This window comes from Bufo bufo, chromosome 8 (genome assembly GCF_905171765.1).
Source record: "Bufo bufo chromosome 8, aBufBuf1.1, whole genome shotgun sequence".
Lineage (NCBI taxonomy): Eukaryota > Metazoa > Chordata > Amphibia > Anura > Bufonidae > Bufo > Bufo bufo.
This window is the reverse complement of record NC_053396.1, coordinates 131,748,934-131,764,776: the sequence shown is the minus strand read 5'-3', so window position 1 is coordinate 131,764,776 and position 15,843 is coordinate 131,748,934. Positions and strand designations below refer to the sequence as shown.

Here is a 15,843-nt window from a genome sequence, read left to right as displayed (position 1 = left end):
CTTTAGCGCTGCCCTAGAAATTTTACAGGCTAAGGGAGCGCTAAATCCCGCCCTTTAGTGCTGGTGACGTCACTGGGCTCACTGTAGGAGGAAGCCTACCCATGGAGATCCCAGTAAGTCATTGGATTTCCAGAAAAAAAACTTTGCCCTGTTTGATTCAGCACAGGGCAAGGGAGAGCATCAGAGCATGAAATGCTCCGATGCTCATGTCAGAGGGGCTGAGTGGGGGAAGAGGGAGATACGTCCGGGTTCAGCTCTGAACCTGGACAACCCCTTTTAAGCTAACATTTGGAGCCGCTATTTAAAAAAAAAAACACATAACAAAATTATCCTGTTTATCATCGCAGTACCTGTTTAACTTAAAAAGGACCTTTCACCAGAATAAAACATCTAAACTAACTATACAGACATGTAGAGCGGCGCACAGGGATCTCCCTGCACTTACTGTTATACCTGGGCGCCGCTTCGTTCTCCTGGTATAGCCTCCGGTATCTTCATAGTTAGGCTCCACCCAGGGGAACCTGACGGCGTCTCTTTCTCCTATGCTGTAGCGCTGGCCAATCACAGCGCTCAGCTCATAGCCTTAGGGTGGAGCCTAACTATGAAGATACCGGAGGCTATAACGGGAGAACGGAGCGGCGCCCAGGTATAACAGGTCCTCTTTAACTATTACAGTGCAAAAAACATAAACCTGACTGAACTGAGACTAAGGCCCCCATTCACACGACTGTATCTTTGGTCCTTATCCGATCCGCATTTTTTGTTGACCAGATACAGAACCCATTAATTTCAAGGGCCGCAAAAAAATGCGGACTGCACACCATGTTCGTTGTGCAGCCCCACAAAAAAAGAGAACGTGTCCTATTCTTGTCCATTTTGCGGACAAGAATATGCATTGTTACAATGGGTCCTTCAAAAAAAAAAATGCAGCACTGACGTCACACGAACGTGATCCATATTTTGCGGATCAACGTTTTGTGTACCCCAAAATACATACAGTCAGTTATTGACAACCTTTCTTGAATCTTTTGTGCAGCATGATGGCATTTTCTTGATGAAACTAACAACTTTTCTTTCTGTCATTGATTTATGCCCTAGAGAATTGTACTGAAATACACCCATCACTCCAGCAACGCCCAGATGTTTGTTGTGCATGGCTGGGAATAGATGGATGTGGGTGATGCTGTTTATAATTACATTTTAACTGAATGAGTCAAAAGATTGGCACTAGTAACGAGGGAGCGACTGCCGAAACAATGACAGCCATTTACAGATTGCTGAGCTTTCTGCACAATGATATGAATATTATGGACATTGGAGTTCAGAAAACTGTCACTGGTGATATTTTGAATAATCTCTTTTTAATGTCTCTAATGAGGAAATAGCAGCATCATGTTCAGGAAACCAACCAAGCGGCTGGAACATGATTTACCGTAATACTTGGTAGTGAAGAAATATGGTAAAGGTGCTACAACTTTGATCCTTCTGCCTGGTTTCTCCACAAAGTGTTACATCACTCTATGGCAAAGTTATTTTCTGCAATTTACAATTTTTTGATTGTAGCATATCAAAAGTGCTAGCGGCCAAGAATATGTTAAAAATGTGGCATCCTTCAACTCACATCACAGTGCTTAATATGGGAAAGCAAGTGCCTCATGCTGCAGATAACTTTTGCCTCCTTATCTATCTACATCTTGGACAATTTTTGAAAACTCTTCTTTTTGTATCTTTGCAGATAAAGACCTACAAAGAGAGAAAGAGAAGCTGGAAATGGAGTTATCTTCCTTGCGGTCCATGAATGAGGACCAAAGAAGGCATATTGAGATCCGAGACCAAGCCTTAAATAACGCTCAGGCCAAGGTGGTGAAGTTGGAAGAAGAAGTAAGTATGAACATCCTGTTGGATATACATCTAGAATATACATCCATAAGATTATACACTGCGTGCAGAATTATTAGGCAAATGAGTATTTTGACCACATCATCCTCTTTATGCATGTTGTCTTACTCCAAGCTGTATAGGCTCGAAAGCCTACTACCAATTAAGCATATTAGGTGATGTGCATCTCTGTAATGAGAAGGGGTGTGGTCTAATGACATCAACACCCTATATCAGGTGTGCATAATTATTAGGCAACTTCCTTTCCTTTGGCAAAATGGGTCAAAAGAAGGACTTGACAAGCTCAGAAAAGTCAAAAATAGTGAGATATCTTGCAGAGGGATGCAGCACTCTTAAAATTGCAAAGCTTCTGAAGCGTGATCATCGAACAATCAAGCGTTTCATTCAAAATAGTCAACAGGGTCGCAAGAAGCGTGTGGAAAAACCAAGGCGCAAAATAACTGCCAATGAACTGAGAAAAGTCAAGCGTGCATCTGCCAAGATGCCACTTGCCACCAGTTTGGCCATATTTCAGAGCTGCAACATCACTGGAGTGCCCAAAAGCACAAGGTGTGCAATACTCAGAGACATGGCCAAGGTAAGAAAGGCTGAAAGACGACCACCACTGAACAAGACACACAAGCTGAAACGTCAAGACTGGGCCAAGAAATATCTCAAGACTGATTTTTCTAAGGTGTTATGGACTGATGAAATGAGAGTGAGTCTTGATGGGCCAGATGGATGGGCCCGTGGCTGGATTGGTAAAGGGCAGAGAGCTCCAGTCCGACTCAGACGCCAGCAAGGTGGAGGTGGAGTACTGGTTTGGGCTGGTATCATCAAAGATGAGCTTGTGGGGCCTTTTCGGGTTGAGGATGGAGTCAAGCTCAACTCCCAGTCCTACTGACAGTTTCTGGAAGACACCTTCTTCAAGCAGTGGTACAGGAAGAAGTCTGCATCCTTCAAGAAAAACATGATTTTCATGCAGGACAATGCTCCATCACACGCGTCCAAGTACTCCACAGCGTGGCTGGCAAGAAGGGGTATAAAAGAAGAAAATCTAATGACATGGCCTCCTTGTTCACCTGATCTGAACCCCATTGAGAACCTGTGGTCCATCATCAAATGTGAGATTTACAAGGAGGGAAAACAGTACACCTCTCTGAACAGTGTCTGGGAGGCTGTGGTTGCTGCTGCACGCAATGTTGATGGTGAACAGATCAAAACACTGACAGAATCCATGGATGGCAGGCTTTTGAGTGTCCTTGCAAAGAAAGGTGGCTATATTGGTCACTGATTTGTTTTTGTTTTGTTTTTGAATGTCAGAAATGTATATTTGTGAATGTTGAGATGTTATATTGGTTTCACTGGTAAAAATAAATAATTGAAATGGGTATATATTTGTTTTTTGTTAAGTTGCCTAATAATTATGCACAGTAATAGTCACCTGCACACACAGATATCCCCCTAAAATAGCTAAAACTAAAAACAAACTAAAAACTACTTCCAAAAATATTCAGCTTTGATATTAATGAGTTTTTTGGGTTCATTGAGAACATGGTTGTTGTTCAATAATAAAATTAATCCTCAAAAATACAACTTTCCTAATAATTCTGCACTCCCTGTAATGTTGTGGTATCCATTGTAATTGTAGAACCAAGGTCTACTCCATTCTCTTTTGTGTAAGCCTTTGACCCAAGTTTGCATTAGGGGCCTATATCAAATATATATGTCATTGTTATGAAGCTGATCATTTATAGGCCCGTTCCTCAGGATAGGTCATCAATATTAGTTGGGTGGGGTTCCTTCACCCGGCTTCCTCATGATCAGGTGTTCCTTGTAGCCTTTAGGGCTGGACCTAACACTTTGAATTGAGCCAGAAGCACAGCTCCATTAAAAGTGTAGTGGTCCCACAAATCTGATATTGATGTCCTATCCTAAAGAGAGGTAATCTATATCTTTTACCCAGAAAACCACTTTTATCTGAGACAAGATCTGTCTTGCTTTATTAGGTTTTTCATGCTTTGTAGCAATAATAAAACCTTGGTTTTGTTTTTCAGCTGTTAATATCTTAAACCAAAATTTGGTGGCCATGAATATTCATACCTAAGCCAGTTATATGAATTTTTATAATCATTTATACATAAGTAGGTCACATTCACACATCCATATAAGTTCATCTCAGTTAAACCCATGTTTGAGCTGTGACACATCTAAGGAATATGGATGTATAACACATCTGGAGCGCAGACATGTGAATCTGGCCTTAACAGTATATGCTATTAGCATATCTTTCAAGTGTGACATCCCTGGTATTATTCACACACTTATACATCATTCCTTGGTCATCTTGAGTAATCAGATCATCACTATTATTGGTTTGTTAGGCATAAAGCATGTGACAACTCCCTTTAAAGACAACCTGTCACCACAAAATGCAGTGGAATATACAGGCAGTATGGTATAGAGCAGGAGGAGCTGAGCAGATGGATGTATAGTTATGTGGGAAAAGATTCAGTAAAACTTGTAAGTTATACCTTTTATATCTTTGCTCTTTCTGACTTCATTTGTACACGGGGTCGGTCTTATCCGTGACTGATGGCATTCTCTGTATAAGTATATGTGTGTATATATATATATATATATATATATATATGGGAGAAAGGCCTAAATAAAGATGCCCACAGAAGAGCTTTGCATTGATTAGTGTAGTGTATGGTCTAATTGAGTAACTACAGGGGGCTGTCTCTGATCAGGGTTCAAAAATGATAAGTAAATAGGTTTGCAAGACCAAGAAATGCCCCTTTGGTTTACTTTTAATCATCGTCAATAAGGATTATAATCGTTGGTTACTGGTTAGTGAAATCCCTGCATCTCCTCACCCTCCACATTCCAGGACGGTTTTACCACTCACACTCCTGTAAGTGGCTCCACATTCCCCAAACTGTCATCTCCCGACTCGTAATGAAGCACAGATTGCCAGATTGGACTTTAGCTGCTTCATTTACCCTTTACTTTCTAAAGCTAGAGGAGAAATTCTTAATACACGGCAGGGAGTCTGGGCAGTGTCTGAGAAAGGAATGTTCAATAAATGAAGATGGAAGATTTTTTTTTATTTTTCTTGTTTTACTGTCTGGAAAACATCAGGCACTTTGTAACATTCCACAGAGAAAGGAACGTTGCTGCTCAGGCTCCAAGACCGGTGGGACAACCTACCTTCTGCATCCTTCTTTATGTACTGCCTTATGTTCAGGCTAAAATTACCACATGATGCACAAACCAAATCCTTTTTAAAACAGAATATTATATCTAAATTAAATAATAAAATGAAAAAAAATATATATTTTTTTTTTTAAAGTACCATACTTAAACAGTCAAAAAGCCTGAACAAAGTATGAAAACTTTCATTTAATCAAGTTTGGGGGCAACTATCATAAAATAAGCATCCAGTATGGAGTATGCAGTCAACCATATACAGTTTTGCAGCGTGTTATATTTATTAGTCCCTAAGATATTGAACACAGTGGCTCAAAAGTCTCTAAGTACTGTAATATAATTCATGTGATCATAATAAGCTACTGTTTGTCCTAATGTAACAAAGCAGTGTAAGCAAACCCTAATAGTTTAAATTATGAGTGCAGTGCCTAGCATATCTTGTGTTTATATGGCACCCCTGCTAGATGGGGGGGGGGGGGGGGGTACAGTGCAGCAGATAAGTAAGATTTTATGTGGACAGTGCATATTTATGTCCAGCAATATACAGCTAAGTGCTGCAAGGGTTAAACATCAGAGCATAGCGGCATGTTCTTGGCCATCTCCTGTGTTTTGCGTAGTGTGATGAGAATTATGACTCTGCGATGGACTGGCATGTCTGGCCATCCTTATACCATAAGAGGTATCCTGAGCAGCACATATAAACAGAGGGGATTCCTCTCATAGTTCGGTCAAGTGCAGACTAAAAGAGACTTTGCTTGGCAAGCGCTTGGGATATACTGGATTCTTTACATACTAGCACTGCACCATAAAAGGAACGAGGACATAATGTCGGAACATTACTGCATCACTCGTTACATTCAACTCTTTCCTTGGCTCAGGAGCCAGGACTTGATCTTCATAAAAGAGAACAAATTATAATATACACTTTCATTGCTGGCATAAATGCTAATTTTGACTTTGTTTCCCAGCAGGGGGTGGGTGGGGTGCAGGGATCCGCAAATGTTCGGGCTACTGGGAATAGACATTTTGTGTTAGAATAATCCATCAATTATATGATTTGATCCTTGTCTTAGAAAGTAAAAAAAAAAAAAGTAATAAGAGGTACTTAACTCTAAAAAGGGGCTTTTTGTATTGCTGTTGCATGACGAGCATAAACGGGTTAAGGAAAGTTATTCTCATCTCTTTGAAATGTGACCAAACTGGTATAGTACTGTTTTGCCTCCCATGCAAGCACGTATAGACAGGACTCTGATATTGTCATTCACCTGTCGTGCCAATTACGGCATGAGGAATATATATACATCCTTAGACCTCTTCATCTATCAGAATTTAGAATTGATGCACTGCTCAGAGGCCATATGCCTCCCAAGCAGAATCTGGCTGGGAATGGTTTAGTACCCTCTCCATTGTTCATAGTGTTTTGTTCAGATCTGGAGAATAACCTCAATGGCCCAGGACTAGCTATGTACATACAATACGTATAGCCAAAGGATTCTGGAGAGTTGGATATGCACAATATTAAAATCAATTTCACATTTAATGAAAATTTATGAAGCCCTATACTCCAAAAAAAAAGATTCTCAAATTTTGGTGCACACCGTTTTTGGTCAAAAATTTGTACCATTTTCAAATTTTACACCATTCTTACTGCTCTTGAAAAATAGTGTAAAATGGTTGTGGAATAGGTAATCGCAGGATTTAGCAAAGGTGGCTTTTTCAGAAAGCCACAAAATATGGCAAAGTAATATCTCTAGACGAGAGTTATCATTAAACATGTGCCAGCGTGCAAAGTTTAACCATTTGGCACAAATTATGGCAACGAAGACCAACTTCATGTTTTTTTTTCTCTAATACTGTACAAATCCAAGTACAGAATTCTGATTACATCTAGAGATGAGCGAATTTCATATTTTGAAATTCGTTCACGCTTAGTTTGGCGGTAAAAGCAGAATTGCGTTATGGATTCCGTTACCACGGACCATAACGCAATTCTATGACGGAATGCATAACGGAATGCCTTTAGAGGCATTTCGTTATTCATTCCGTCATAATAGAAGTTTATGGGCTGCAAAACGGATCTGTCCCGTTTCCGTTATGCATTCCGTCATAGAATTACTTTATGGTCCGTGGTAACGGAATCCATAACGCAATTCTGCTTTTACCACCAAACGAAGCTTGAACGAATTTCATAACATGAAATTCACTCATCTCTAATCATATCTTTTTAGAGAGCAGCGCTCAGATGAAAACCACTTCATCAGAGCCAAGCTGTTAGTTGTATGTCCAGCAGTAGAGAGAAATCAGTGTCTGTTTCCACTGGTAATCTGTCGAGACGTTAGCTATATTTGTGAATTGTGATAAAACAACACGTTAAAATAGCTGGAAAGTGAACCAAAAATAGCAAAAAAATATGTCCTTGATTTTTATGTAGATCCAAACTGTAAAACTTAAATGAATCTGAAAATTGTACCTTCAGTCTGGGGTTGGAAAAATCCATGGGTTATGGTCACGTAGAGACCTGCACCATATGAAGGGAGTTTTGTTAAAGCCACACTTTCCAATTCATTTCTAGTTGAAGAAGAAGCAGGTATATGTTGACAAAGTAGAAAAGATGCAACAGGCTTTGGGCCAGCTCCAGGCTGCCTGTGAGAAGCGTGAACAACTGGAACACAGACTACGCACCAGGCTGGAAAGAGAACTGGAATCCCTACGAATGCAGCAGGTACAACCAACTGTTTTTTATCTTATCGATTTTGTTATTTAATCATTCCCCCCCCCCCCCAAAAAAAAATAATTAAATTTAGTTTTCCACAATGGCAGCCAAGGCGAGAGTTCCTGCAATGCTATGCCTGTGCTGTGGAGTCCTTAAAGGGGTTCTCCAAGAATAAAGACAATGAAAATACATAAATATTACTTTATTATAAATATATTCTCAAATACTTTTTATTAGTTATGATGTATTGTTTTGTCTGGGGAGTAATCATTAGGAGAAATAAGATGGCCGTAGTCCTATTAGTACACACAAAATCTGTCCTAATCACACAGGAGGACAAGTTTCTTCACAACACTGAGCGAAAGAACTGCCTCATCCTCCTCTCTGCTCTACTTGTCAGGGATTATGATCCTGAATACAGTTTAATACGATCTTCAGCTGAATCTCTTGGGAATGGAGTTTATGAGGAGACATGAAGCACAGAGAGGAGATGGGGTGTGGGTAATGAGCAGCAGCTCTTGTGTGCAGTCTCCATTACCACAGTCTGTCCTGTCCATTCTTTCGGTACTTCATGTCTCCTCATGAACTCCTTTCCTATAAAGATTCACCTTAAGATCTTATCATCTGTATTCAGAATCATAATCTCTGACAAAGCAGAGCAGAGAGGAGGATGAGGCAGCTATTTAGCTCAGCGTTGTGACGTAACTTGTCCTGCTGTTGGATGAGGACAGGTTTTGTGTGTACTAATAGGATGGCGGACATTTTATTTCTCCTGATGATTGCTCCCGACCCAGGAATATCGAGGACTCCACAGCACATATGCGGTACCTCATGTTAAAATTAAAACTGAGCAATATGTAAAGAAATCTCCTCTGTGTCTCAAGAGATAAGCCATGTCTCCAGAGCTAAGCCATGTCTATGACTGGCTGTAAGCCAACTGGCTGGAGCAGGAGCCTCCCCCTCTGATATCTGCAGTATGACACAGATTGAAAATATAAGAGATCAGCAGGAAATTGATCCCTGTGTTCTCTACTGGATTTCTTCAAGACTGTTTCAGCAACATGCAGAAAATCCTGTTGACTAAAGAATAGAGATGAGCGAACTTCTGTTTTAAGTTCGGCGTCTAAAGTTCGGGTTCCGGTTAGCGGAGGATCCCGATATGGATTCCGAATTCCGTTGTGGTCCGTGGTAGCGGAATCAATAATGACCATTATTGATTCCGCTACCACGGACCACAACGGAATTCGGAATCCATATCGGGATCCTCCGCTAACCGGAAGCCGAACTTTAGACGCCGAACTTAAAACAGAAGTTCGCTCATCTATACTAAAGAACAATATGGCAAGATCATCTCCTATTTCCTTTCGTTATTCGTTTCTAGGTTTAGTGGCCCATAAAAAAACCATATAACAACAAATTCTAACTCCACACACAGTTTTTCTGCAACTGTGATGCAATTAAAAATATTCATAGATGTTCTTATATTACCTGATGGTTATTTTGGGCAGACGGAAACAGCCCTGGTCTAGCAAATAACTGGATGTAATTGCAAAAAGCAAGCTTGGAGAAAATCTTGCTAATGTATGATACAAATAGAGCACAAGTATATGACATGCATGAAAACTGGGAAATGTGATGCTACTGTTCGTCTTGTAATTGTTTGCGGCTCTCCAGATTCTGAATATGCCCCTTTGTATTATGGTATTATCATAATGCACACACACATTAAATATACATTGGCCTTCTTATAGCAGACCAACAGACGCCCCAGAAATAGCCAGTATAAATTTAGTTCTTTCTTTGGCCCAAGCAAAGTGCTGTGTGTGCACATTACTTGGAGATTATTTGCACAGTCAGGTCATTGCAAACCCCCAGCCTTCCAAGAGTCCTGCAAAAAAACTAGTAGAGGTGAACTGTGGTCAGCAGCTCCCGCAGAGAGCCAGCAAAATGATCATCTTGTTTGTGTGTTGTGTCCAGAATGAGATCCTGCTCCCCTCAAGCTGCTTCTTCGAGGACTGGAATTGTCAGCTGAGTCTACTGTATCTTTCATGCTTGTATGTAGAGAGTCTTTATATCAATGCTTCATTGTTCTGCTCTCACTTGCATTATACAAAGATCTCAACCGTCTAATTTTTTAATGTGTGTCTTGAAAATGATATTTCAAAGAGATTTTTATTTTTGTACTGGAGATCAGACAACTGGTGCATGTAAACTCTGGTCATTACCTGCTTCTGCAGGTTTATGATACCTTGAGAACCATCGCCTCTTTTCTTACTATCCATAATATTGTAACTGTAGAGAAACCCAATAAAGTGAATGGTGTCAATCAGTGTAGGTGTGTTTTAAAATGGAGCAGTCAAAATGTCATGGGTTCTATATACAGAATGGCCAAGTCTCTAAATATCATGGTTCAGATGCAGAACTAAAATGAACTGGGTTATCCCTCCACTGCTTCTGGCTTTGTCCTGGTTGCAGCTGATAGGAGGGGTGCCGGTTTCCAGACCCCCCACAATCTAATATTGATCCTAAGCATAGGTCATCAAGATGAAAGTCCTGGAAAACCCCTTTAGCAGTGCTAAAATATGCTATGAATTGGCAGTTCTTAGGGTGTTCAGAGTACTTTAGACCTTTCAATTCATGTAAATATTTTAGCTACAGTTAAAGGCTGCAGCAGATTTATACTTGCACATATGGCTCACGATGCCACACAAGTACTGAAGCTTACTGCAGATGCCTTTACTATTTAGTGGAGCTTACTCAAGTTTATATACTGTGTTACAGCGCCAGGGGAACTCTCAATCCGCCAGTGTTTCTGAGTATAATGCTGTCGCCCTAATGGAGCTACTCCGGGAGAAGGAGGAGAGAGTGCTAGCTCTTGAAGCAGACATGACCAAGTGGGAGCAGAAGTACTTGGAGGAAAGTGTTATGAGACAGTTTGCACTAGATGCCGCTGCTACTGTGGCTGCTCAGAGGTGAGTATAAGTTATATTTTGTTGGCTATATCTGCACCGTAAGATAGCTTCCTGACCCATGCATGTCCCCCCACCACTGGTTTCTTGTGCTGTATAACTTCATTTAATGAAGAATTCAATGTAGACGCTGGACCCTTTTTTTCCATTTCTACCTTTTCAAGTGTTCACGCCTCATGTTGGGTTGGCAGATTGACAACAGCTCCTAACCGAGAATGGTGGACCATACTTTTGACCTTCCCCTTGTCACTGCCTGGCTATCAATTGCTAACTTATGTAGTGTGGTCCACCAGTATCTTGGTGGATTGTCTGGTTATATGATCGTTAGTTAGTGGCTATTAACTAGAAGAAAGCTGAGGCCTGGTGAAAGGGCCAGAAAGGAAAAGAGAAATTGAGGTCTCTGGCTAGGGGCTAGTTAAGATTAAGCCGAATATATCACTGGAAACTTGAATCAAAGCTGCATTTTCCTGCCTTGTGCAAAATGTTCTTTTTTTTACGCTTTACGTTTTCACTATCAGGCAGGGTTTTCTTCTCATAGGTTATTCACTTGGCAGTGTTCAAATCCTAGTCAGTGCTGATGTAGTAAAAACGTGGCCAAGACCCTATAGATGGCTCTTTGGTATACTCTGCATTCTCCCCTTATCTTATCTCCTGGTGTGCTCTTCTCAGGACTCTGTGTTGGAATTTACTAGTTATTTCAGGGACATGGCTGTTTGAAGAGCTGAAAGTTGTAAAACTGCATATCTGGGTTCTGAGCCAGCTGGCGTAAGCAAATTATTTAACTGTGTATGATCTGGGTATGTGCACTCTGTCTTTTCTGCAAGAGACCAATGCATACTTTTTAGAAATTCTAGTCAATTCCATATAATTGTTGCCCTGATCGGCTACTCCTAACATGTTTACGAAGGAGGAGCACTGTAAAATTGTTATCATATCTTACTGAATGGAGTTTAGTGGCACCCTTAAGAATCCATTGTCCTTAAACATTATCTAATGTGTGTGTGTGGTACTAGAATCTTAATTTTCACTGCAATGGCTGTATGCAGATAGTGGTTGATAATGCTGATCACTCAAAATAATGTGTAGCTACTTGGGTGCATGATGGGCATTCCTTATTTTTTAGGCAGCCTTTTTTTCTAGCCTCCATGTTGTAAAATGACAACTACACCGCCAGTGAGCTTCGATGAAGCACCATTGTTGTCCTGAAAACTGATTAAGTGGCATAAGTGATAAATAGTGTACTGGTGGTCAGGATAATAAATCTGGCAAACCTAGCAATAATACCACAATTGTCAGTTAAGATGGAAAATTTTCAACCAAATTAGAAGTGAATGTCAAAATGTACTGCTGTATTTTGGCATGCCAGATAGAAATTCTTCTAACGTCCACCTTGCTACAGTTCCTTTTTGCAGTGGTGTCCATCATTTCACCCTCCATTCGTCCTCCAACTTTTTTGCTTATCCAGCAACATTAAAATATTTCTTCTGGTTCCTTTCATTCCATTACTCCATAACCTGACTTGATTATTCTGCCTACGTACTGTGTAGTGTCAGGTGTGGTTTCGCTTACTCAGAAACATACCTGACATAGGAGCTAAAAAGTAACACAAGCTGCAAATGCATTTGTGAAATACAGGAGGGCATCCTCTGCATCTATGGAGCTCCGTGCCAGTGGAAGTTGTGCTGGCTGATTCCCTGAACAAGTCCAAGCAGGGTCTGGATGCCTTTCTTGAATTTAGAAATATTGCAGGGCCAGGTAATGGGTACTAGATTTTTGGAGATGGGGCATTGTTCCAGGGATTTGTTCTGATAGCCAGATTTGGAGTCGGGAAGGAATTTTCTCCCTTACTATGGGGCAATTGGCAGCTGCCTATTGAGGGTTTTTCTTTTTTTTCTTTTTGCCTTTCTCTGGATTGACACGGTACGATTGCAGTTTGGACTTTATTGACCTGTGTCTTTTTCAAATTTTACCAACTATCGTATGTACTTTTTGCAGTGCAGATGAGAATGGAGACTGCTGTTATACCCAGCTTAGCTTTTATATTTTCAGTTACTTATTCTTGACGTTTTCCAGTGTCTTGTGTCATGAATGAAATATGTGCGGTTTTGTTAATCTGTTTTATTTGCATGTCTTATTTCAGGGACACCAGCTCAATAAGCCATTCTCCTAGTTCAAGTTTTGATACCACTGTGGAGGCCCGTATCCAGAAGGAAGAAGAAGAGATACTTTTGGCCAATAGAAGATGTGTAGACATGGAAGGAAGGTGAGATCCAGAGGGCACAGTTATGTGGTGACAATCTAGAATAGACATTCAGTATGTTTGGATTTATAGTCCTCATGAAGCAATGGACTTTTATAGACCAGTGGCTGATGCACTCTTCTTAACATGCCTGATTATATCAATTGTAAATGCGACTATTGCAAAGCAATGAGTCATGTATTGTAAACGTTAAAACATAAAATGAAGGTATAAAACCCCTTTCCTAGTGTGTCTGTCAAGAAAAGTTTCTAGAATAAGATTGTCATGGGACCTACGGTAGTAAGAGACAGATATAAGCTAGTACACAACATTTATGGTAAATATAATTTTGTGTTTCCAAAATCACAATTTGGTGTAAGAGCACTGGAAGTCATGATGATGTGCCGATTCCATCGCATGACAGATCCAAATGGTGGCTGATAGACCCCATCCACATGCTGTTTTTTGGGTTTCTATTGAGGTTTATGTCGTTTTCACAGCTGGAATTGGCCTTGTATTATGCACTATTCATGCTGTCATAAGTGACCGAAGACCAATGCTTCCAGTGGCAAAATGATCAAAGCATAAGCATGTAAAATATTAACTTTTGAAAATGTAATTTATAAAAACTTCCTCTTTGTCAGGATAAAGACTCTTCATGCTCAGATAATTGAGAAGGATGCCATGATTAAGGTGCTTCAACAACGTTCTCGTAAAGACACCAGCAAAACGGATCAACCATCTTCCATGCGTCCATCTAAGTCCCTTATGTCTATCTCAAATGCCAGCTCTGGGCTACTCTCTCATTCTTCTACACTCAGCAGTACTCCTATCTTGGAGGAAAAGAGAGAGGACAAGAGCTGGAAAGGCAGCTTGGGTAAGATACCTTACTGTATGGGATAATAATTGTATTGGCTGCATCATTTATCTACAGCCTCTTTAGTTATTTAGTTTAAATGAAAAAAAGCAAAGGGAAGATGGACAAGACAGGATTGTATGTTGTTTTTTTTTATGTTTTATAAGTGTCTTATGTATTTCTATATGTTTTGTGCAGGAGTTCTCTTAGGAACAGAATATCGCTCAGAGTCCATCTCATCCACTCCGTCTCCTGTACTTCCATCCACACCCCAACTTTCTGGACATTCAAAGTCTGGTAGCAAAGACTGCTGCACACAGACAGATAAAAATAATGAGCAAAGCAAAGCCCCTTCAGTGGCTGCATCTCCAGGCCCGGGGAGGCTGGCCACTCCGAGCCCCATGTATAGCTCTGAGAAAACAGGTAAATGTGAAGCGCATAATAACTGATGTCTTTTGAAATAGCAGTGTAGTAATTCTTTATTTGAAATGTCTGTGTACGGATTATTCTGATTATTTGGCACTTATAATGTATAAGGGTACATTCACACAATTAGGTTACCTGATGCAGTTTTGGAAGCCAAAATCAGGTGGATTATAAAAGGAGAGAAAGTATAAAGGACAAATATGACTTTTATTTTTTTTATTCACTCCTAGTTTTGTCTTCCAAAACTGCACGCAGAAACCTGACCAAGTGGTCGTACCCTACCTTTGTTACTTTGATATTAAAATGAATATTGCTCCTTTCCTCCACAGATGCAGTTTTCCAGTCCAGCACTTTGGATAGAAAAAATCCCATCCCGTCCCTGGACCAAGATCTTACAGATGGGGAATTGGTGGAATATCTTATATAAACAAGATATTTCAAATTTTTTTTATTTTATTTTTTATTTTAACTATTATGGTATTTATAGGAAGATCTACCCCAAACATATTTATACATATTTGAAGATTTGTTTTTCAGTCATGCAGACTTTTTATATTTGTAAATTACATAAATGCCTTTTGTACAGAACTGAAGGGACTTTAGTGCTGAAAGTAATCTATAATTGTTGTCGGAAAGACTATGAATGATTTCTCTTTGTCGCTTAAAGCACATGGGCCATCTGCTGGCAGAGGACTTGGCACCCAGTCTTGTTGGTTAACATTTTTGGATACATAGGTGAACCTTTGTCTTCTGAATGTAGAAGGAATGAAATAAACTCCATTCTCCTGGGCAGCAGCATACTTTCATGTCGTCTCCCTACTTTTTAAGAGAATGGAAACATGTACCAGCTTTTATGTAGTAGATGGTAAAACTTAAAGATAACGTATGATATATGGCCTTTTCCGCGGAGGTCCTGTTTGCGAAACAATACAAATTATGCTAGAGAGCATGATGGTAACCAATCCATGTGAGCATGATAGTGACCACTCCAGGTGACCATGACGGATCCCCCTCCTGCATTGTGTGCTGCCTCTAACATTCCAATGTTCTAATTACAACGTGCGGAGCTCTTATTATCTAGAATGCATGATCATATAGGCATTACTAAAGAACAGAATATGATGCAAATAAATATCTATATAGGAATTTACAGAAGGAGATGTATTTTAAGGATGTGCATAAAGAGACATCATTAGTGTTGTCAAAAACAAATACCTGGAAAAAAAAAAGTGTTTCCAGCGGCAATTGTTCCACTTACATAAATTTACTTGCAAACTGATTTGCCATAGACAATATTGTTATTGAGGATTTCAGAAGAAGACTGCATAGAACACTGCTTTTTAATAATTGTATATTGAAATGTATCCACAAGCCCCCTATTCATATGTTCATTGAAGAAACTAGTTAGGAAATCCACCCGATATATACCTCAGAGGACCAGTGAAAATGCAGTGTGAATGCACTCAGACATGTGAGAATGTTACATCGATAGGAGCCTTGGAGTTGCAATTACACCAGTGTTCGAACCAAAGAATTCTGGCATCTGTCT

General features: G+C 40.0%; 1 protein-coding gene across 3 annotated transcripts in view; it reads left to right on the top strand.

The window, feature by feature from the left end:
• Positions 1-15,086, top strand: part of AMOT (angiomotin) — a 74,400-nt gene extending 59,314 nt beyond the window's left edge. For all 3 annotated transcript variants that reach the window (XM_040442005.1, XM_040442006.1, XM_040442007.1), the window contains 7 exons: positions 1,736-1,881; positions 7,664-7,813; positions 10,586-10,776; positions 12,914-13,036; positions 13,657-13,889; positions 14,067-14,291; positions 14,624-15,086. In XM_040442005.1, coding sequence (XP_040297939.1) covers positions 1,736-1,881; positions 7,664-7,813; positions 10,586-10,776; positions 12,914-13,036; positions 13,657-13,889; positions 14,067-14,291; positions 14,624-14,721 — 1,166 coding nt within the window. In that variant the 3' untranslated portion in view covers positions 14,722-15,086. The remainder of the gene's footprint in view (positions 1-1,735; positions 1,882-7,663; positions 7,814-10,585; positions 10,777-12,913; positions 13,037-13,656; positions 13,890-14,066; positions 14,292-14,623) is intronic.
• The last annotated feature ends 757 nt before the right edge of the window (positions 15,087-15,843 follow it).